The sequence below is a fragment of the Lissotriton vulgaris genome, chromosome 6 (assembly GCF_964263255.1).
Source record: "Lissotriton vulgaris chromosome 6, aLisVul1.2, whole genome shotgun sequence".
In the NCBI taxonomy this organism is placed as follows: Eukaryota; Metazoa; Chordata; class Amphibia; order Caudata; family Salamandridae; genus Lissotriton; species Lissotriton vulgaris.
The window spans coordinates 1,798,299,893-1,798,324,023 of NC_141694.1; the positions used below are offsets into that span (position 1 = coordinate 1,798,299,893).

The window sequence follows — 24,131 nt, forward strand, 5'->3', positions numbered from 1 at the left end:
ATCGTAACACAATTAAACAAAGCAGATTCAAATAAAGGTCAAAATAATTCTTGTATGAATGTTGTCATTTATTTAACAACACTACGTTTGACTTAGTGAAGCATTTTACAATCACTTTAGAAAGATTGAGAATTTGAAAAAGCCCCAATTTGGGAGAGGAAGGGGAAGGAAGGAGTGGTGCTCAAAGGCTGTGAAAAAGTTAGGGAAAGTACACAGACTTAAACAGGAGGTAAGTATTTACAAACTTCAAATCAGGAATTGGAATTATTCCAAAAACCAACAGCCTATATAAATTATGGCAAATGTTGAAAAAACAATTCAACTAAGGACATTCTACGGTCACGTATATAGTTAAGTGTAATCCAAGGGATGTGCCAGACGTCCAAAATTAAGAGTCGTCGACGTTTCGACCCCTATATGTAGGCTAAATTAAGTCCTTTTCCGGGGTCTTCATCAGGACAATAACAGTGGGGGAAGGACGAAATGGGGCCGTCCTGTCTGTAAAATTAAAAAGCCAGTATCAGAAGGTTTGAATTAGCTGGACATAACAGTCAGTGTCCTGTAAACCATAATGGTTGGTTAATCAAGGCAAAATACACCATGGAGTCCGGGTCACTGGGGCCTCAGGACAAAAGGAACTAGGAGCGGAGTACGCAATAAATCATACTCAGGCTCAATAGTATGGATCTTAATTGCAGAAGGAGACAGTAACCAACAGGAAGTTTAAAAGACATATACAGTAAAATACATACTCTGAGGTGGAAACTCACTTAGAGGTAGAGGAGAATCAGAACAATAAGCAATCCAATTGATATTCATTACTAAGGGTGTGTAGTGGTAAATTACCGTTACACGGACTAGGATCTGAAAATTAAATTGACTACAGGGCCAAATTTTGATTACCAAGGGCAAATATGGTCAACTAAAAAGAGGTAACATTATACCTTTAGTTTTGTAGACCTGACACCATAAACATATATCAGCGAAGTCAAGTGCTGCCACGACTTGTGGGCGGCGTGCTAGTCTGCTTCCGATCTGTCTGGCGACCGCCAAATCTAGATGAAACCAATACATTAGAGTGTATACAATTCTCTAGGTAGACTGAAAGACATCAGAAATTAAGGCACCCTTGGTGCTAAAAAGTTGAATATCGTGATGGTTCAAGATGGAGAACACTATTAAGGTTAAGGGACACATGCGGTCAAACTTGTTTATACAGCTTAACCCAAAAGTCATACCTTTAATTGGCGACTTGATGCACAATGGGTACATCCACAAGGGTGGTTGCAGTTAATTTAGGTGTGGTCACGTTGGAGCGCTGTAACACAATGAGGGCAATTATTGTGGGTGACAGATCCAGAAGGAAAAACAACTTTAAGTCAAAAGAGGTTACTGACTTGTGTGGGTCCACGCAACTCCTAGGTGGAAAGAAAACGGCAGGTCCCGGCGGCAAACGCCATGTTTAAAGTTGCCGACTTGGTGCTGTCACGAACAATTCCCAAAGGTGAAAAAGGATCGTGATGAGGGAAACGTGTTCCCGTTTCTACAGGAGCTACTTAGGTGGGGGCGCAATGGACTGACACTTACTTGCAGCAAGTTAACCGAGGCACGATCCCTTCAGTACAACTCGTGTCCACAGAACTCCGTCAAACGCTACGCGGAGTTTGGGGCGGGGCCTCTAAGTGACCGGGATAGTGGATATAGAAAAAATACTACGACGTATCACTGGAGAAATTGAATAAAACATTATTCAGTAAAATCGTCTTCTGAATAAAACAATACTCAGTAAAATTGGTCGCAATGATTGTTTGGATCCAAATTAATTGTCAGATGGTGCAAGCTATGATTGTTTAAAACTTGCATTACTTCTCCATGAGTACTGGATATTTGGACCAGGGATAAATGTCAAGAATTGCCATAAGATACTTGCATGTTTCAAAATTACGTGTGTGTGCGGGCACAATACAGTCTGTGTAAGTAAAATATTAAATTGAAGCATCTCATGCATCTATTAGAATGTATGGCTAAACAAGCACAAGGCATGTGAATATAATGTTAAATTGAAGCATCTCATGCATATATTAGAATATATGACTAGGTTACATAATCAAAAGTCATAGTACATAATGCTCACGCACTTCCCAAACATGGGAGTGTAGGCGAGCATGCACATTATAGAAAGGAAGCGTTTAATATGACAAAGCAAAAGATGTTAAACTCGTGCACCTCTCAAACATGATGGTGTAGACGAGTGAGCCATGGGTGCAACAGATCAAAAGGTCATAGTACATAGCGCTCACGCACTTACCAAACATGGGAGTGTAGGCGAGCAAACACCTTACTGAAAAGGGGTCATGCTAGATGAAAGAGCATTGAATAACTCATACACCTCTCAAGCATGAGGGTGTAGACGTTTGAACCTTGGGTACAAAATTACATCATCTCAATGCTGCCAATTGCGCAAGACTGCTGTCCTGCTCGTTCAGCCCATTTTTAACTGAGTCCAGGAGGGACATCCATTTGCATTCTCGTAAATTCAGGACAGATGCGAGATTCCCACCTCTCCTACCCAGGGATACCTTCTCAATTACCAACCATTTTAAATCTGACACTATGTGTCCTGTGCTCTGCCAATGATCCACCAAAGGGGCACCTAGGACCTTGCATCGTAGCCTGCTACAGTGTGAAAAAATCCGAGACTTAATTTTTAGCTGGGTTTGTCCAACATAAACTTGGTTGCACGGACATGTTATAATGTAGATCACACTGCTTGTGTTGCAGTTGGTGTGGTGTTTTAATGTGAAGACCTTGTCGCCATGCGTGAAGGTTTTAGTCTGGATGGTGGCCTCACAAGCTGTACAGGTGCCACATCTAAAGTGACCAATCACTGGTGGTAAGTTCCATAGGCTTGTAAGTGTGGGGGGTTTTCAGGTTCCAAATATGAATGTACCACCATGTCTCGAATATTTTTTGACCTTTTGAAGGAATGAAGGGGGAGCTGTGGTTGATCAATCTCACCAGCTACAAGAGGCCAATTCTTGTTAATGATTTGTTTCACTTCGTTGCTTCTTGTGGTGAACGTGGTGACACAAATCATCCGATTCAACTCAGTGACATCACGGGATTCAGGGTTCAGCAAGTTCACTCGCGGGTTGTACCAGGCTCGTTTTCTAGCACGTCTAACCATACGAGCAGGGTAGCCACGTGATACGAGGCGCTCTTTAAGGATCTCAGACTCCTTGATATAGTTGGTGCGTGTAGAACAGTTTCTCCTAATTCTGAGAAACTGGCCAACAGGTAGGTTGTCTCTGAGGCCTCTCGGATGGTGGCTTCCATACTGTAACAGAGAGTTCCACTCCGTGGGCTTTCTGAAGAGTGTGGTCAGCAGGTGATCGTTCTCCACATAAATGGAGATATCCAGAAAGGGTATGGATTTGTTACTTGATTCCAAGGTGAATTGGATGTTAGAGTTCCGCTGGTTCAGCCAAACATGGTACTCCTTAAGTTGGTCGCTGTTGCCTTGCCAAATGCATAGAACATCATCGATGTATCTGACCCAAAGGGTCAACATTGATGAAAAAGGATTGTTTGGTGAAAAAACATGTTCCTGTTCGAAATGGTCCATATAGATGATGGCCAAATTGGGAGCGAAGGTTGCGCCCATAGCCACGCCCTTGGTCTGTACATAGAATTTTTCTTGGAAGATGAAGAAATTTTTCTTCATTGCAATGCACAGTAGATCAATTATAAAGTCAGTTGGAACTTGAACAGGCGCCGGTCTTTTGTTCAATACCGCTTCCATCACATCCAGAGCATCCTGTTGTGGGATGCTAGTATAGAGTGATATGATATCACAAGTTACCAGAAGTGTTGTCTTCGGATCGAATGGTCTTTCATCGATCAGTTGGATCACTTGAGTGGTGTCGCGGAGATAGGCTCTTGTGTTGAGGGCAATGGGCTTCAGGAAGAAATCAATGTATTTACATAGCGGCTCTAACATGGATCCGCATCCGGACACTATAGGACGTCCTGGGGGGGTATCAAGATTTTTATGAACCTTGGGTAAGGTATAAATAGTTGCCAACCTCGGGAATTTTTGGTTTAAAAATTTGAACTCTTGATCACTTAGGAAGCCAGCTTCCAAACCCTTCTGTGTGGTAGATAGAATCGTGAGAGCTAACTCTCTGGATGGATCACTGGATAGTTCTTGGTAACTGACACCGTCTGACAGTTGTCTGTTGATTTCCTCTTTATACTTGGACAGGTCTTGGACAACGATTGCCCCGCCCTTATCGGCGGGCTTGATGACAACTCGTTTATTGGTGCACAGATCCGTCAGTGCTTGTTTTTCTTTCTTGCTGAGATTAAATCTAACAAACTTTCTTTTGTTCAGAGTTTGATCAACTGCTTTTGTAACGATGTCTTCAAAAGCCAGGATTCCTGGGCTCATAGCATAAGTGGGTGGAAAAAAGGTAGATGGTTCCCTCAAACCCGTGATGGATCCTTGTTGCCTGGTGGTTTGATTCCGAAAGAAATACCTCAGTCGAATCTTTCTGAAAAATCTGTATAGTTCGGTCTTCAGCTGAAATTTATTAGCAGCGGCAGTGGGCACATAGGAGAGGCCTTTACTTAAAACCTTAATTTCATCACCCTGTAGTTTGTAAGTAGAGATATTGATCACAGGGTTGGCAGTGGCAATAGTGGTGGATGATACATCAGGTTCAGTGGTGGCTATTTCCATCACCACCGGTAAGTATTTCTCCGAGTCGAGATTTCGCCATGTGGTTCGGGGCGGAATGTCACTTGTTTTTGTTGTTTGCCCCTGTTGCCATCCCATCCGGAGTTTTGTTGCTGCTGTCCTCTCCTCTGTCCTCTGTTCCAATTGGTACCACGTCCACCTGGGGGCCGCCATTGTCCCCGGACCTGTTCTAGAAAATGAGGTTGAAATTGAGGGGGGTACTGTTGGTAGTTAGTGTCTCCAGGTGGGTAATTATATGAAGTGCTAGGGCCTCCCTCACTATCGCTGCCTGAACTATAGGAAGAATCCGAAAAAGTTGAGAAATTCCGTCTTCCTCTATATCCACCGCGGCCGCGGTTGGAAAAGCGTCCTTGGGTGTCCTGCTTGTAGTAATCTGGTTGCAGGTAGGGGTAAACAGATTTTTTGTCGAAATTTTTCAAGTCTCTCACCAATTTCTCAAATTTTTTAGTTTGGGCAGTTATGTCAAATTCTTTGATCGATGCTTCCAGATTCTCAAGAGCTTCCTTGCTTTTGGTCAAAGTGCTGTCCCCTAGGATTTCGGCTTTAAGGTCTGCAATTTCTTTACTGAGTGTCACCACCTGTTCAGCAGCTGTCTCCACTCCCAGCAAGTCGTGGCAGCACTTGACTTCGCTGATATATGTTTATGGTGTCAGGTCTACAAAACTAAAGGTATAATGTTACCTCTTTTTAGTTGACCATATTTGCACTTGCTAATCAAAATTTGGCCCTGTAGTCAATTTAATTTTCAGATCCTAGTCCGTGTAATGGTAATTTACCACTACACACCCTTAGTAATGAATATCAATTGGATTGCTTATTGTTCTGATTCTCCTCTACCTCTAAGTGAGTTTCCACCTCAGAGTATGTATTTTACTGTATATGTCTTTTAAACTTCCTGTTGGTTACTGTCTCCTTCTGCAATTAAGATCCATACTATTGAGCCTGAGTATGATTTATTGCGTACTCCGCTCCTAGTTCCTTTTGTCCTGAGGCCCCAGTGACCCGGACTCCATGGTGTATTTTGCCTTGATTAACCAACCATTATGGTTTACAGGACACTGACTGTTATGTCCAGCTAATTCAAACCTTCTGATACTGGCTTTTTAATTTTACAGACAGGACGGCCCCATTTCGTCCCTTCCCCCACTGTTATTGTCCTGATGAAGACCCCGGAAAAGGACTTAATTTAGCCTACATATAGGGGTCGAAACGTCGACGACTCTTAATTTTGGACGTCCGGCACATCCCTTGTATTACACTTAACTATATACGTGACCGTAGAATGCCCTTAGTTGAATTGTTTTTTCAACATTTGCCATAATTTATATAGGCTGTTGGTTTTTGGAATAATTCCAATTCCTGATTTGAAGATTGTAAATACTTACCTCCTATTTAAGTCTGTGTACTTTCCCTAACTTTTTCACAGCCTTTGAGCACCACTCCTTCCTTCCCCCTTCCTCTCCCAACTTGGGGCTTTTTCAAATTCTCAATCTTTCTAAAGTGATTGTAAAATGCTTCACTAAGTCAAACGTAGTGTTGTTAAATAAATGACAACATTCATACAAGAATTATTTTGACCTTTATTTGAATCTGCTTTGTTTAATTGTGTTACTGTGTGTTAACACGTTCTCCTTACGGGGACCCTCTCTTTACATTTACCACACGACGCCCAGGTCCCTGTGACTGCATGGGTTCAACCCCCCTCCTTTGTAATGGATACTAATCATCGCCGCACGGCAATGACGAAATCCTAGTACTCTTAAGAATGGCAATAGAACATTTTTCCTCATTTCATGATAAAATTTACAGAATAGGAATACATGAATGGTACTCTGGGAGGAGACATTATCACAGGGACAACAAGGTAGATCGTGCGTCCAGTTATTAATCGTAGGAAAACTGACCAATCTGTAGAAGATATTAAATCTGAAGCGTGAGAGTAAAAAATGCTCATAGTTACTAGTTACATAAATTAGATAGGGCTGAATCTTCAAAGTTGCTAAAACCAATTGGTGCTGCTGAACAGAGGGTTTTAGGACCTCCGCAGCAAAGCAACCCGGTGGAAATCTAAGAGGGGTAAACACTGCTTCTTCAAATCTTTTCGTGAGATTTCTGAAATATCTGTGGGATTCAAGAAATATTCCTCTCTCCCAATGTCTTTCAGGAAGTTAAAAACATACTTCACCCAAGGTATTTTAGTAGCGCCCTTCAGTTTCAAAATGTCTGTTAGAACGTCTCTGTTTAAGTGAGTTGCCTCTTGAGTCCAGAGTCTGTGCCATAACAGCACTGGCTCTATTTTAATCAGGTCTGAGATATAACAAAGGCCTAATTCAGAGTGACAGTTAAAATTGGAGGAGCTTTTGGGGAGTGCCAATATATATTTTAAAAAAGAGTTTTCAGCGACCTGAATAGGAGAAGAATTTGCGAAGCCCCAGTCCCCACTACCATAGGTGGCACCTGCTACACATTTGGCTTTGTATATTTTTATCAATTCTACAGGGGGTCTGGTCCCTAGTTTACTTGAGAAGATTTTGAGTGCAGCGGTTGATCTAGTAAGCTCAAGTTTTTTCGCAGAGGCAGCTTGGGACCACGTCTCGTTTTGGGCAAAAAGTATCCCCAGATAAGAAAACTGTTTAGCGAAATCGAGCTTCTGTCCCGCTATAAAAATTGGCCTCTTAGATTTAATTTGTCTACCACAATACATAGTAAAAGTCTTTGAGGTATTGACTTTCAGGCCTAGCTCATTCATAAAGCGAGAAAAGCTATCAACCACTCGCTGTAGGCCCACTTGAGTACGTGACATGAGTACAGCGTCGTCGGCGTACAAAAGTGCTGGTATTGGGCGACCACCTACAAATGGGGGATCCAAACTTTCCTTGCACAAGGCATCTTCCAATCCATTTATATACAAATTAAAAAAGGAAGGGGGCCAGGACACAACCCTGCCTGACCCCACTCCTGATTGGTATTTGGTCTGTGCACTCTCCCCTTAGGCCATAGCGGACGAGGGCCGACGCGTTGCTATAAAAACGTTTAAGATAATAAATAATATTTGAATCAACCCCAAGTTTTTCTAATATCAGCCAGAGTTTAGAATGTACCACACAATCAAACGCGGCCGAGAGATCCACGAAGGCCAAAAACAAGTTGCCTTGTTTAGCCCTTGTGTATTTCCCGACCAACATCATCAGATTCAGGCCCTGTTCTACTGTCCCCAGGCCAGACCGGAAACCGTACTGGAGATCAGACAGAACGGAGTTTACCTCCGCCCAATCCAGAAGTCGGTCCAGGATGAGACTGCCCGCTATTTTAGTAAAGGAGTCCAGTAAGGAAATGGGCCTATAGCAGGCAGGATCCTGTCTATTTCCCTTTTTGTAAATCGGGACAATAATAGATTCCACCCAGGTGGGGAGGAAATCAACAACACAACTGGCGTTAAGCACCTGGACCAGAAGGGGCGCCACACAAAGATGGAATACTTTTAAATAAATCTATGGGAACCCCGTCTGGACCAGGCGCCTTAGCGCCTTTACTTCTACTCAGGGCCTTTTCAACCTCCTCAAGGGTAAAGAAAAGATCATTACTCAAGGGATAATCAAGAGGAGGGATCAGAGACCCCGTAAGTTCTTCGTCATCATGTTCTCCTCCCTCATGCACCTTCGAGAAGTGACTGACCCAGTCTGTTTCAGGTATTGCTATATCTATTTTTGGCCCCACCTCCTCACTAAGAAAGGGGGTTCTCACTGTCTTCCAAAAGCCTGCACTATCGTTTCTTTTGGAGGCTAAATGAAGAGCCTCCCAGCCTTCCGACCTCAGGGTATTTTTCCTATCTCTGATTGCCATTTTATAGTCAATCCTGAGTCTGCGTATGTCCTCTGCAGACTTAGGTTTGTTATGCAGTGCCTTTTTTAGGGCTGTATAAGCCCTAGTGCATCTGGAATCAAACCAGCCTCCCTCCTTCTTCTGATGCTTCGACTGCCTAGTAAGGGAGTTTTTAATTTCGTTCGAAATAACAGAAAAGGATGCAAGACAAGTTTCAGGTGGTAAATATATCTCTAAACATGTAACTACTTCTAAGAAACATTTTTCAACCACCCTTTTAATTATCTCTGCCTCATTTATCATAGCCCATTTGAGAGTATAACCATTAGTCTTACCAATTGCTAAGTCAGCGGTCAGGCTGTTACTAACCCCATCACTAGGTAATAATGATGGAGTAGGCAGCAAGATGGACACATGAAGCGGAAAATGGTCCCTCAATACTATATCATGAACATTAAAAGAATGTATTCTATTCCCACAGTTGTTGGAGATTGTGATATAGTCTATAGTTGTGGAGCAACCTCTACCATTGAATGTTGGGGCTAATATAGGGGCAGAGATACACATTTCGTTTGCAATCCTAAATCGAAATTAGCTAGCAGGCTGTTAAATTGTTCCCCTAAGAAATTATGTTTAAAATGGAAACTTCCCTCACCATCATCTCGTGCTACACTGCACCTATTATCCTTAGTCAATTCACACAACTTACAATTAAAATCTCCCAGCATAATCAACATCAATTTGTGCTTAAAAAGTTTTCCCTGGGTAACCAACGCTTTAGTCAATTTCTTTAAAACATTTGTGACATCATCACAAGGGATATTATTATATATGTTAACAACAACAATTGGGATGTCACAAGTCTGATGGAGAATCAACATTTGGAAATAAGTATCTTTAACAGGTTCAATAATTTTCTCAAGCACTAATCTATTTGATAGGTAAACACTCAGACCACCTTTCGGCCTCCCATGAGGAATTGCTACAGCTGGAGTACAGAAAGTTCTGTAACCTATCAAGTGCATTGGTTCAGGACTCCATGTTTCTTGAAAGCAAAGCAAGTCCTGAGATTGAACAAAGTCCGTAAAAATAGAATTTTCTACTTTAGATCTAATACCGGCTACATTCCATGAGGAAATTTTGAACACCGCTGGAGTCTTTGGAGGGATAGGCTGAACTGCAGGAGATAGCAAGGTGGAGTTGACGTATAAAGGAGGGGCAAGCTGGTTGACCCCCCGCACCAAGTCATCTTCTGCTGCCTGAGCACCCCCCACAAACTCCACAACGTCACACGTGGTTAGCCCTCCTGGTAAACTTTTACCCCCGGAGGTATCTGCGTATCCTTCTTAAGAGGGATCAAGGGGTATAACTTCATTTAAACCTGATACTGTGGGAGTTGTTGTAGTTGACCAAAGTCAGTCGATGTTTTCCAGCCCACTGAGAGTATCATAGTAATTAAATGTAGGGATTCCATACCTTCTAGACCATGATTGTTCATAGTTCATGTTTGAATAACGGTCAGGGAGTATGTGTCTAATAGGTGGAGGAGGAGGCTAAAAATAACCAAGGGGAAGGATGTTAACAAGATGTGAATCATAAGTCCCCATGGCAGCTCTTTCCAGTATTGTGTGAACCAATTGTGGGGACCGAAATGATAGAACTACACAGTCACCCCTCAATGTTTTAGTTGAAGTGCCCACCCATCTAGCTCGTCTGACCATTTTGAACTCTGAGGAAAGATGTTTTTTTTAATCCTACCCTAGATGACAGAAAGTAGAGAGATATATTTCTCAGAGTTTACCAATTTTCAGTGGTATTAGGAGAGATTGGAGGTACATTTGTTAAAACCACAGTGTAAGGGGTAGCTTCTGGAGGAAGATTTAGATTAAAGAAATTAGGTGTTTCTCCTCCCCCATATTGAGGCTCCGCTGTTCTGTTTTGTAGTGGAGGTACAGGCGAAGACACATTTGGAGTTGCCGTCAATGAATCTACGGACCCCTTATCCGGAATTAGAGTATCTCCCCTTTTACCATTTTGACCAGGCCGATCAGTAGGCTTTGGATTCAAATGATTGGACTTTGCTAATGCTTTAGTTGGAGCCGATGTTTTAACTGGAGCTGTCACTTTTACAGAAGCTAAAGAGCCAGTTTTAGAGCATGGTGCACTTGTGTGAGGTAGAGACTTAGCCTCACTAGAGGTCACATGTTTATCAAGTTTACCCTCGATGTTAATTAGCCTTGATTCTATATTCTTGACTTTTAAGGTTATAGGCTCAAAGTAAGTCATTAATAGAGTCTCCATTCTCTCCCAGAAAGATTCATCATTTAGGTCTCTATAATTAGTTTGGAGAGGGATGGTCTCTGGGTGGTCGTTCATCTCACTCCCTGTACTCCCGTTTAAATTTTCTATGGATTTATTTTCAATAGATTTATTTTCTTTAAGTTTAGTGTACTTTTTACTATTTTTTTTACTGTTTTTATTTAACTTGCTAGGTTGCCTATCTCTGGCAATATGTTTTTGTTTAGATCTAGCCTTCTGCCCTCTAGTTCTCATACAGGGGCTATCGCTAATATTTACAATAGGAATTGGACTTCCTATAATATCTTGACCCTCATTGTCTGAGGCAACCTCATTTAAGGAAGTAAGATCACCAAACTGGTTACTGGGAGATAGGGAGGGAGGGAGGGAGTCACGGATAGTCTTACAGTTGAAGGTAATAATTCATTAATCTAAGTGCTGGCAACCCACTCGCCTGCGGGAGCCTGGCCCATAGAAATGAATGGGTAATTTGCGATTAGCAATTTGCTAATCGCAAATTAGGAATGGTAAGGAATCGCTATATAAAAGCGATTTTGTTCATACATACCATTTTGCATTTCCAAAATAGCGATTCCTTAAAATTCGCTATTTTGGAAATGCAAATTGGTTTGATGATACATATGGCCCTAGATCTAATGAGTTTAAAAAAGATAGCACACCACAAAGTGCACTATGTTAACACACTAAAAAATAAAAATATTTTATATTACACTGAAATATGAGCAGAATAAAGATAATACAATGAATAGCTATATATTATTACGAACCACAGACTTGAAAATCAAAGGGGGGTGGCCCACTCCAGCCTCTGCCGGCCCCGGACAGCCACAGACGGCCCGCCCTCCGTCCGGGCTCAGACCAGCGACCGCCCGCGCGCGTCCCGCGAGGCGGTAGAAGCAACGCCCTTTTCAAGCGCCTCCGGGCGCGTTTGGGGGCGTGTTCAGCTGAGGGCTCCTGGTTGTTGTGGTGCTACGCTCCCCCCGCTCTGCGGCTGCGCCTGATAACCTGTGGCGCTTGCGGCGGGGGGGAACGGCAACAGGGCTGCAAAGCTGCGTGGCGTCTGGACTGTGCCCCGGTAGAAAGAACTGCGAGGCCGGGGACTCGTTGAGCAAAGAGTCTGTAAAAGATCCTCTGTGTCCGGTAAGTCTGCGTCTAAGTGCTGGCAACCCACTCGCCTGCGGGAGCGACGCCCTTTTCAAGCGCCTCCGGGCGCGTTTGGGGGCGTGTCCAGCTGAGGGCTCCTGGTTGTTGTGGTGCTACGCTCCCCCCGCTCTGCGGCTGCGCCTGATAACCTGCGGCGCTTGCGGCGGGGTGGGGGGGAACGGCAACAGGGCTGCAAAGCTGCGTGGCGTCTGGACTGTCCCCCGGTAGAAAGAACTGCGAGGCCGGGGACTCGTTGAGCAAAGAGTCTGCAAAAGGTCCTCTGTGTCTGGTAAGTCTGCGTCTAAGTGCTGGCAACACTCAAAAACAAAGCGTCTTGGAGCACATTCAAAAGCTTAGACTAAAACGACATACACAAGTTAGTAACAACACTTAAACCATCAAATCACTTCTGTGTTCCTCTTCCAGCCAACATCTTCAGCAAGATAAAAACTTATACCCCTCTGAACAAAGATAGTGAATGCATCACTACTGCAAGTTACCCTTCCAAACTGCCTAAAAACAGGACAGGTAACCCTCACTCTAAAAAAGACCTACAGCAGACCACACAATCATAGATAACAACCGTCCAATATTCACTACTTGAGAAATGTGTCATACACTATGCAACTAAATAGCTCAATTCCACCTCAATGAGCAGTTCCAATCAGACTTCAGGCAGAATCACAGCCAGGTCCTTTGGCCTCTCCATCACCCGCCCTGCGCAGTCTGCCATTCGCCTCTTTTGTGGCTACGGAATGGTGCCCCGACAAGTCCCTCCCAGAGCCACAGGCCTGCGCAAGCTGTTCAGCCTCAGCGTGGCCGGGGACATGGGAACCAGCGCCATGGTTCTGGGGGCCAGTGGGCGGGTCAGTCCACCACAGCCCTTGCTGCAGCAGCCTCCAAACCCTCCTAGTCCGACCTTTCAGGGCCACCAAACGTCAGTGGGAGACAGTATCCGCCATCACCTCCCCGACTGGCGCACCATCATGTTGGACAGGTGGGTTTTGCAAATAGTCCGAAGGTGCTACTCCATCCCCTTCAAAACTACCTCTCCATCCATGCCACACCAGTACCATTGCATGTCGGAGGACTTTCTGGCCCTTCTCCAACAGAAAGTTTCGGCACTCTTGGCCAAGGGAGCCATCAAGCACGTTTCTGCCCCAGAAGTAGGTTGTGGTTGCTATTCCCACTACTTTCTGGTGCCCAAGAAGAACAAAGGCCTGCGTCCTATCTTGTATCTCAGGAACGTCAACCGCTTCCTCTGGAAGGATAAGTTCATAATGTTGAAGCTCGCTCAGGTCTTGTCTGCCCTCGATCCTGGAGACTGGATGGTAGCGATGGACTTGCAGAATGCCTATTTCCACATCCCCGTTCTGCCGGCCCACAGGTGTTACCTATGGTTCACAGTGGGCCACGAGTATTTTCAGTTTACCGTCCTCCCCTTTAGCCTTACCAACGCCCCTCAGGTGTTTACGAAAGTGATGGAGGTGGTAGTTGCTCATCTGCGCATATCAGGGGTTCCAGTCTTCCCCTATCTCGACGACTAGCTGTTGAAGGCGGGCTCATCCCAGGCTGTTGTCTCCCACCTCCAGACTAGGGCCGACCTCCTGCATTTGATGGGGTTCTCCATCAACAGTCCGAAGTCCTACCTGACCCCCTCTCAGAAGCTCCTCTTCATCGGAGCGGTTCTGGACACGACGCAGTATCAGGTTTATCCTCCCAAACAGCGAGTCAGGGATATTCGAGCTATGATTCCGATCTTTCAGCCTCTATTCTGGGTTTCGTTCAGGATGACCCTCAGGCTGCTGGGTCTGATGGCCTCCTCAATCCTGCTTGTGGATCCTGCCAGATGGGATATGCGGGCTCTGCAATGGGACCTGAAGTTCCCGTGGGGACACATAAGGGAAATCTGTCTGATAGCGTCCAGATCTCGGAGAGCACTGCACGCCAATTGCAGTGATGGCACACGAACCAGGATTGGGTTGGTGGCAGATCCCTCTCCCTTCCCCAAACAGATTTCACAATGGTGACCGATGCATCACTTCTGGGATGGGGCGGCCACATGGGGGAGGCAGAGATCAGAGACCTCTGGTCTCCGGCGGAGTCCGGGCTCCACATCAACCTTCTTGAGCTTCGGGCAATTCATCTTGCACTCAAAGCATTCCTTCCCTCTGTCCAGGGAAGAGTGGTGCAGGTGTTCATGGACAACACCACCACCATGTGGTACTGCAACAAACAAGGCGGGGTGGGGTTGTGGACCCTATGCCAGGAGGCCCTCCGCCTCTGGACATGGTTAGAACATCAGGGCATATCACTGGTGGTTCAACACCTGGCAGGTTCCCTGCTCGCCAGGGCGGACGATCTCAGCCGCAGGTGCATGATGGATCACATAGCGTCTTCACTCGGAGGTGGTGCAAGGTCTCTTTCAGCAGTGGGGAGAGCCTTGTTTAGATCTATTCACCACCGGATAGAACGCGCAATGTTAGCAGTTCTGCATGTTGGAATTTACAATGCGGCACTCGCTAGGCAACGCTTTTCGTCATGAGTGGAGTTGAGGTCATCTACACGCCTTTTCACCTATACCACTTCTGCCTAGAGTGCTGAAGAAGATCAAGTGCGACTGGGCCCAAGTCATTCTTGTGGCTCCGGATTGGGCACAAAGAGACTGGTATACCAAGCTGCTCAACATAGCCATCGATCCTCCGATCAGACTGCCTCATTGAGAGGATCTTCTGTCGCAGCAGCATGGGACAGTCCTCCAACCAAACCTTTCCAGCCTCCACCTCCTTGCGTGGATATTGAGCAGCGGCAGTTGACGTTGTTTAACCTGCATCCCGAAGTCTGTGTTGTAATCTTGGCAGCCTGGCGTCCCTCCACTAAAACAGTATACGCCTGCAGATGGAACACCTTTGTGGCATTGTGCACAGCAAAGGCTGTGGATCCCCTTTCCGCCCCTCTTTCTGAGGTTCTCTTGTTCCTCCTTTCTTTGGCCCAGCAGTGCTCTGCTCTGGGCACTCTAAAGGGCTACCTCTCGGCCATTTCAGCCTTCCTTAGGCTTCCTGATCAGCCTTCTCTTTTCAAGTCCACTGTTGTAAATAGATTTCTTAAGGGCATTACTCATCTTTTTCCTCCTGTTCCCTTCGTAATGCCTCAGTGGGACTTCAACTTGGTTCTAACCTACCTCATGTGCGCTCCCTTTGAGCCGCTACATAACTGTCCTACCAGATTTCTCACTTTGAAAACTGCCTTTCAGTTGGCCATCACCTCTGCACGCAGGGTGAGTGAGCAACAAGTTCTTTCTTCCAAGCCTCCCTTTCTGGCTGTCCATCCAGACATGGTTGTACTTAAAACTAGACCTTCCTTTCTTCCCAAGATGGTTACTTCTTTCCACATTGGCCAAACCATCACTATGCCCTCCTTCTTTCCGCATCCTTTAAAAGAAGAAGAGAGACTCCACCGACTTCAACTTGGTTCTAACCTACCTCATGTGCGCTCCCTTTGAGCCACTACATAACTGTCCTCCCAGACTTCTCACTTTGAGAACTGCCTTTCTGGTGGCCATCACCTCTGCACGCAGGGTGAGTGAGCTACAAGTTCTTTCTTCCAAGCCTCCCTTTCTGGCTGTCCATCCAGACAAGGTTGTACTTAAAACTAGACCTTCCTTTCTTCCCAAGATGGTTACTTCTTTCCACATTGGCCAAACCATCACTATGCCCTCCTTCTTTCGGCATCCTTTAAAAGAAGAAGAGAGACTCCACCGTCTGGATCCAAAACGTGTGCTGTCCTTCTAATTGGATCGCACAAAACAATTCTGGGTGGACGACCAGCTGTGGTTATGTGGGTGCTAAGAAAGGTCGGCCGTGCACAAACGGACCATCTCCATGTGGGTCGTTCTGTGCATTAAAGCTTGCTATTCTTTGGCAAAGAAGGAGCCTCCAGTGGGACTGCCCGCCCATTCCGCCAGGGCAACGGAAGCTACCACTGCTTTAGGACGATGGGTCCCCCTTAATGACATCTGTCAGGCAGCCACATGGGCAGTGCTGCACACATTTAACAAACACTACTGCCTGAACAGCCAAGTCTAGACTGCTTCTTTGGCCGTTCTGTTCTCCTGGACTTTCTGTTGTGAACTTAGTTCGCAGACCCACCTCCGGGGTTGGTATTGCTGGGTTATCTATTCTAAGGTAAGGAATCTATAACTAACTGTTTCATCCAGAAGAAAAAGTTACTTACCTTTGGTAACGATATATCTGTAAGAAACATAGGTTAGTTATAGATTCCTTACTGCCCCACCCATCCTCCCCGTTCTGCGAACTGACTTCTTGGGTTAAGGACATCCTTTCAGGGCCCTAGTTTTGTGCACCAGTGGTCAGTGTCTTGCATGGCTCTGTGCTCCTGGCGTGGAAGGTCGTGTACAGAACTGACATCAGCGCACGAAGGCAGCATCTATGTAGCTACTGCAACATCATCCAGGAGACGACGACGCCGAAAGACGAACGCAGAGTCAACCGCCGCCACCTTTCGACGTGCAGGGGTACTGCTGACGAAAAACTTTCCAGATCCAGTCTGACGTATGATGGTAATTCTAAGGTAAGGAATCTATAACTAACCTATGTTTCTTACAGAGATATAGTTACCGAAGGTAAGTAACTTGTTCCTTAAGTAGTGAGCAAGGCATAACTTCTAACAATAATAGCTTTCTCAAGTATCATCAAATCATAAACTACCCCAGGCATGCTCTGAGCTGGTGGTAACAAATTTATCAGATGGAGAAAATGAGCAGTGTGAATATCCCATTGATGTGCCAGGAGCTTTCCATATTAGACCAACTCTTTGTTATTTGTACTGGCAATCGGGGCATTTGGGATTTAAATCTATGCAATGCTTTTTGGGTTTTATTTATGGAAGGTAAGGTGCACAGACATAGGAAGTTATGTTATGTTAGTGCTATTTGTATTGCGCACGGCTGCTCCAGCGAAGTATGTTTCAAGAAATATAAAAAGTAAGTAAATCAAAATGAAGGTATTGCAAGAACACACCAAACATATCAAAGTATAGTAGTGGGATGATTTTCATTTCATTTGTCTTTATCTGATTTGACACACAATGATGCATCATCGAAAAGTCAACATCTTTTTCAGTCCCCCTATGATGGGACTTCTTCAGGGCTCCAGAATACTTGGTTTGAATGTGGTGTACATAAACTTCGGCACTGAAATAACTATAGATGTCCTTGAGATCCAATCCCAGGAAACAAATAGTACTCTTCTATGAAAAGAACAATATCACTAGTATACACTTTAGTTGTAGTATAGCAGGTAAAGCTGGGTATACGACAAGTATGGGTGTGCAGGTTATGATAGTGCTTGATAAACCACTGATCGGGTTCATGTGTCTGGTGGAGATGAAAGGGTTACATGAGCTATACGACTGCTGTTTTTTTATACTGGTCTGTGTGTTTTTTATTTTGAATGGTGGGATACACTGCACAGGGCTACAACAGGTGGTTTTCAAGATAAGACCACGGGCGGGATCCAACTTCTTTGAATTAAGAATCCATTAGGCGCTTTCACAATAATAGTTAAGGGGCAGCTGTACAGTTACATCAGTGACAATAATAATTTAGTATAAGAGACCCTAAAATGTCCATTTTCCATTTATGGGAAGAACTTCAGCAAGTAAAATGCTACATTGCCTGGCTACAAATCTTTGCAATTATACAGGCAGGGAAATGCACCACAGGCACAGGGTACTCTATGTTGTCCCAAGAGCCAAGACTGTGACTGAATGTGTCTTAGTATGTAGTATTTGTAGTTTGTTTATTATGTTTTTTAGCAGTCAAAGGTACTCATATCAGCAATAATCTAGACAAGAAAGCACAATAGCACTCAGTAGTTGGCTCTGGGAGTCTGACAGCACATATCACTTCCTATCTGATTTAGATCAGGTCATGAAGTTACTAAAATGTACATTGTTTCTGTTTTAACAGGTGCGATTGAACTGGACTTGAACCGGTTCCCTCGTGGTGCAAAAACAGCGAAACAGTGCAGCATCGACATGCTAACGAGTGAAGTGGAACTGCCAACGGTCTCCATCTTCAAGCAGAAGAGGGTGAAGGGCTGGTGGCCTTTTGTGGCCAGGAATGAGAATGATGAACTTGAGCTTACGGTAAGAACGCGTGATCTTGGAGGTGGCCGCTGTCATCACCCTTAAGGAAGTTACGAAGGATATGATTAGAATTTTAGGGCCTACCTGTATTTATTGTCATTTTATGATTTTCACTTCAGCAACACTAAATTGTATGATAACAGATATTTCTAAAAGAGTAATCTTAAATAAATAAATACAGACGAAATTGAACAACATGGAGGAAAATGTTGAACCCAACTTAGCGAAATGAACCTCTTTCATGCTCTAACAATTGGACAGGGACTTGTAATGTATGGTATCCATGCCAAACACTGGCAGCCTCTTAATGGCAGGAAAAACTCCACTCCCTTCAACTGCAGAAGCTCTATGTACAATGGGTGTTGGATAGAGGAAGTGGCTGGCAACAAGTCTTCAGCTTTACCTCCCATTACCAGCAACTGCTGAATAAAACTGGAACTGCTGCAGCATGGTTGTGGTTTCAAGGGAGGGTATGGCATGGACCTGGTAAAGGAGTTAGTAAGTTTGTAGACACTCACCTGAAAGAGATATGAAGGATGTTGAGTAAAATGGTTTCAAGTTATGCAAACCAGATTAGACACAGCATGCCTACTTCTAAGAAGGAAATAACCATGTAGGAGGAGGGCTTCTGCACGCGTACGGTAGTGCACTCAACAGAACCAGTAAAGATGTAGAGGGAAGGCAGAAGAGCCCCAAGCTAGGGCAGAAGAAATTAAACATTTTATATAAATATAAGGACAAGCTGTGTAGAAAATGCAAGAAATGTCCCGTAAGATGATAATGGAAAAACGTATCACATTATTAGATTCGGGACCTGGAGGGAAGAATGAAAATCTTATAATCTGCCAAGGCAGCTGTTCGAGGCCAATAAATGCTCATCATAGTCACTGGAGCTGCTCATACACTATATTTCTCCGAGGTAGAATGAATTGACTGTTTATATCAAGGGAACTGTGTAAAAAAAAAATGTTTTCTCTCCTGCAGGGTAAAGTGGAGGCCGAACTCCACCTGCTCAGTGCAGAGGAAGCAGAGAAATGTCCTGCAGGGCTCGGGAGGAATGAACCAGATCCATTGGAGAAGCCAAAGTAAGTATCTCTCCTGTTTCACCCAGCACTGCCCTATCCATGCTGAAAAAGTACAGATGAAGGATGCAGCAGCCCATCCAAGACACTATGTATAGCAGTCCCCTGAGGACTTAAAACATAGCAGCCTCTGGCAGAGGGGCCTGCTACCATGGAGGCTACACAGGTTGGCAGTGACAGGTAGGGTCTAGTGAATGTCTTTGGGGTCTTTATTTCACGACAGTTGTGACACGCTTACAACACAACAAATGGATAACATGGATACTAGGCCACTAACCCCAGGAGGAGGGAGGAAGTCAGTGACATTCATTCGCATTACTCACCTGTCTTCTGTCCATTCTCCATCTTATGTCCCTAAAATAAACCAAAAGATAACATGGATGTTGTCCCTTTACCAGTCAAATGGAAAGCTAGAGACTGGTATGACAATCTACAAGGAAACGCATGCACACACAACCCCTCCACACACACACACACACATCTAACCACTCAAACACAACCCTAAGGAACCTGTCAAGAAACCCAAATGATTATTATCACTGCAAACTCTTTGACTGAATATCATGCATGACTTTGAGAAGCATTATAAAAGAGAAGGCGGGTTGGGACACTTACTTAATTTTCATTGGAAAGTAGTGATCTTACAGACTATAAGCTTTCTTGTAGACCTGAGGGTAACATTCAGTATACTAGGAAATAATGAACTGTACATCCAAGGATTGGAATAGGCGTGATGTCACACTCACCTCGATGCCGGCCCGTGAGGATGAACCAAATGCTATTATTTAGTTAAATATTGCCTGGCAGCGAATATCTTCATGCACAGCATGTTTAGAGGAGCATGTAACTTCAAGTGCCTGCTTATTTATCCACTTAGGGCCTGCCTCCTGATAACTGAGCTATTCAACCTCCAGGCAAGCCAATTCATCTGCTAGTGAATGAAGAATGAGGCAAGAAAGGGAGCAAGAAGTATAAGACTTATTAAATGGAAAAGATAAAAAAAATGGTTGTACTCCAAACAAATGCAATAGAAGCATGTATTTTCTCCTCTGACAGCAACATAAAGGAAAGGTTGCACAATGAGCCATAACTTCTGTCCAAATAAGATGTCAATAGTGATGCACAAAGAGCCGTGGCTTCATAAAGTAATCACATTTCGATAAATTGCCATCCACTAGGTTATCCATTGGGCACATTTGTGTAGCAGTTAATAAACTATGTCACTATACACAAGAAATCTAATAATCACTCTCTAGAGAAATACATTCAACAATGGCACAAATGTCAACATCTGAAGCATTAAAACGTTAAAAAAATCTACTTATGCATATAAAAAAGGGCAGTCCCTATAAAGGAAAAAGGAGCAAGCATGCTAGAACAAGCTGAACAGAATGCAGGCAGAAAGGCCAGTAGAAATTGTCTGTGTGTCGAAGTACACTATCAAATGCCGACTGAGATGAAATCCTTGTGTCAATCAAACTTTAACAGCACCTTGGTACAAAGACTACAATGGCATCATCATGTCATAAACTGATTAAAACAACAAACTAAATCCTACTTCAGCACAAAAATCGAAGAGGCCAACCAGGACCCCAAAACTATCTTCAACATATCGAAAATGCTTCCGCAGCCTAGTACTATTTGAAGAGAGATCCCTACCTCTCAGGCCCTACGTGACTGGATCTCAACCATCCACAAAGAAAAGTTCCAGGCCATCTAACAGGGATTTACTTCTACCCCCATGGCTGACCCCTTAAGTGGCCCAGTCTTAAGTACCCCCCACAATGGGACCATTGCCTGTCTGACCGCATTTGAAGATATATGTAAATGTAAATGTACAGGTATTTATATAGCGCAAACCACCCACATCGCAGGCATCTAAGCGCTTGCTTAGGGAACCCGTCCTGGTATTCCCCTGTGAGATAACCCCAGCAGGGTATCCACAATTTGAAAGCCAAGCATCCCGCCGCGAGGGGCCGTTGTGGAGATTAAGCAAGCTATTGCCCAGAGTCGCAGAGTGTGAACCCGTGAGTTGAGTAGGCACCGGAGCGAGAATTATCGAGTCCGTGGAATTATTGAGCCCAAGCCCCGTCGAGGCGGGGAATTGAACCCTGGTCCAGGGCCTATCTCAGCTTCCGGGTCTGCCGCCTCTAACCCCTGAGCCACACTTCTCCACAAGCCCCATCACTATCACGGCAAACTATACTTTCTTGTAAATCAGACTCAACCCATGTGGACCCTGTCCACCAGCCATCCTTCATGAGACTATTGACATAGTAAATCCATTCATCAACCAAATCCTTAATACCTAATTAGCTACAGCCGACGTTCTCTCAGCCTGGAAACTGGCTGTTGTCAGGCCTTTGCAAAAAAAAGCCTCGAGCAGATCCCACCTCTTTGTCTAATCTCAGGCCTATCTCCCTGCTGCCAGTACTAGCCTAAATACTGGAGAATATTGTGAATCAGCAACGTATCTCCTTTCTTGCAAGCCCCAACTCTTTTCACGCACTCCAGTGTGGTTTCAGATCTAAACACTCCACTGAATCAGCCTACTTGTGGTCTCTGAGACCATTAAACTGACCCTGGACGCTGGGAATGATGCTGTATTAAATGTGTTGGACCTTTCTGCAGCATTCTATACCATCTCACACAATATTCTCCTCCAACAAATCCAAGATGTAGGGGTCTCCCACAAAGCCCTATCCTGGATTAGATCCTTTCTAGCTAACAGCAGACAAACTGTTGTCCTAGGAGAATTCTCTTCCAAAAAAAAACTGATCACTAGGGGTGTACCACAGGAATCATCCCTCAGCCCTGCTCGTTTCAATATCTACAGTGCCCTTCTTATATCTCTGATTGACTCCTTTGAAATCGCAACCACCTCTTACACGGATGACACCCAGTTGCTCCGCTCTCTCTAGATAAGGGGTCTAATGCTCCTGAATTGAATTTCCAAAAGTGTCTCTTTATTGAATTTTCATGGAAGCAAAAACATGAGCTTAATAGAAAACAGAAATTCTTCTTTTAAGAAAATCCAGTCTTTTTTCTCCCAACATGCTGGTGGCCAAACTCAGTCCCCTATCCACCAGACACAGGTTACAGTATCAAAGATTTTGGGGGGCAATTTCAATACCGAACTATCTTTTCAACCTCAAGCGGCAACGGTAGCAGGCATGTGTTTTAATCTGATTGAATCTCTCAAAATGTTTTTCATTTCCTTCTCTTCACTGCCAGGAAAACCGTAGCATTTGCCCTCATTACGTCAAAACCCAACTACCGCAACAGCCTTAATGCGGGCTGCTCAAAACAGCTAATTTACAAACTTCAGATGGTCCATCACCCAGTGACTAGAATGGTGCTATAGCTCCCTAAACAGAGCTCTGCCTCGGCCACATTAAAAATACTCTAGTGGCTACCTATCCATAAAAGAATCTTGTTCGAGACCCTGTTGCTAGTCTTCAGAGCATTCAAGGCTATAGGCCCTAAATACCTCTCAGCCTGATTCAGTCATCATTGAGATCCTCGTGTGCAAATCTGCTGAAGCCCCTATGGTTCAGATTAAAAACTCGAGGTGGAAAATCCTTTATGGTGATAGGCACAAAAGCTTGCAACCAATTACCAACGTACCTCAGTTTTATAGACACGGAAGAGGCTTTTAAAAAGACCCTGAAGACCAGGCTTTTCCAAGGCCCAACGTACTCTGTCATGCCCTCATTAAAATTGATCCATTCAGGCCTATGACAAGGTTTCACAGTGCTGCTTAGTACAGCAACAGGATGCTCATTTACGAGTGGTAGTGCACTTTATAAATAACCCATTCATTCATCACTTTGCAGGTGAGATACGCTGAGGACTTTGTCTGCAGTGGGGTTGAAGAGAAGATGGGCTAAGACAGACTCAAAGAGCACTTGACCTTAATAACTTGGGAGTATTAAGGACTGCGAAAATTGGTCACGAGTCTGTCTCAAAGTCTCTAAAGGCAAAGGTCCTATAATATAGCCTTATAGCTCGCTGCCCATAGTTATACTGGTTGTCAAAGGCCATGAACCCCCAGCTATAGACCTCATCCACAGGGAAGGACCTATAACAAGGAAGAAGGCCTTGAAAAACTGTTATAGTCAGAGGCAGAAAAGCTATAATGCTATTAGAACATTCCACCCACTGAGGGTTAAATGTTCTAAATTAACAAGGTAGAAAGACAAATATTGGAACATTGGAGCAGAAGGCTTATACAAGCCATTCTTGGTCCTGAGCGACTTGATTGTCTTCAATGGAGCTCCCAAATTCCAATTTTCTAATATGGTATAACAAACCAGGAGCACCACATTCATGGACGAAACCCACATTTCTTCCTACATTGGGTCTGCTTCAGCCAGGCAAAATCTGGTCCTTGGAGGGTCTGGAAGCCTGCATATGGCCCTATGGGTTCTAGTGAAGCAGGTCCAGCACTAACCTAGCAACCTCTTGAAGAGCTTTTGCATGGGTACCTCGGAAACCTCTTTAGTCCTTACTATGTTTGTCCAGCTTGTAAAACTTCAGAGGTGGGTTTTTCCGATTAAAAGTATTATTCAAATGTCTTTCGAGGACCCACCCTCTTTAAAAGAAATTAAGAACCAATGCTTGGAGTATTCTTTAAGGCATTTTATGGACAAATTAGGTGTTTTTCTACACACTACCTAGGAATCTGGGATGTGGGAGGGACAGAGTCACCTACCCAAATGGTTGCAAAGCATTTCTTGAAATCTCTGTCCTGAACACATTTGAAACAGACAACATAATGCTGCCCAGAACAACTGCCAATGGTTAATAATGATTCAAGCATCCAAGCAATCACTTTT

General features: G+C 44.3%; 1 protein-coding gene across 1 annotated transcript in view; it reads left to right on the forward strand.

Moving 5' to 3' along the window:
* The window catches only part of OTOF (otoferlin), a 784,068-nt gene that overhangs the window by 717,080 nt on the left and 42,857 nt on the right, over window positions 1–24,131 (forward strand). Inside the window, exons 43-44 of the mRNA XM_086928061.1 lie at window positions 18,033–18,211; window positions 19,196–19,296. Of these exons, the coding sequence (XP_086784187.1) occupies window positions 18,033–18,211; window positions 19,196–19,296 (280 nt within the window). The remainder of the gene's footprint in view (window positions 1–18,032; window positions 18,212–19,195; window positions 19,297–24,131) is intronic.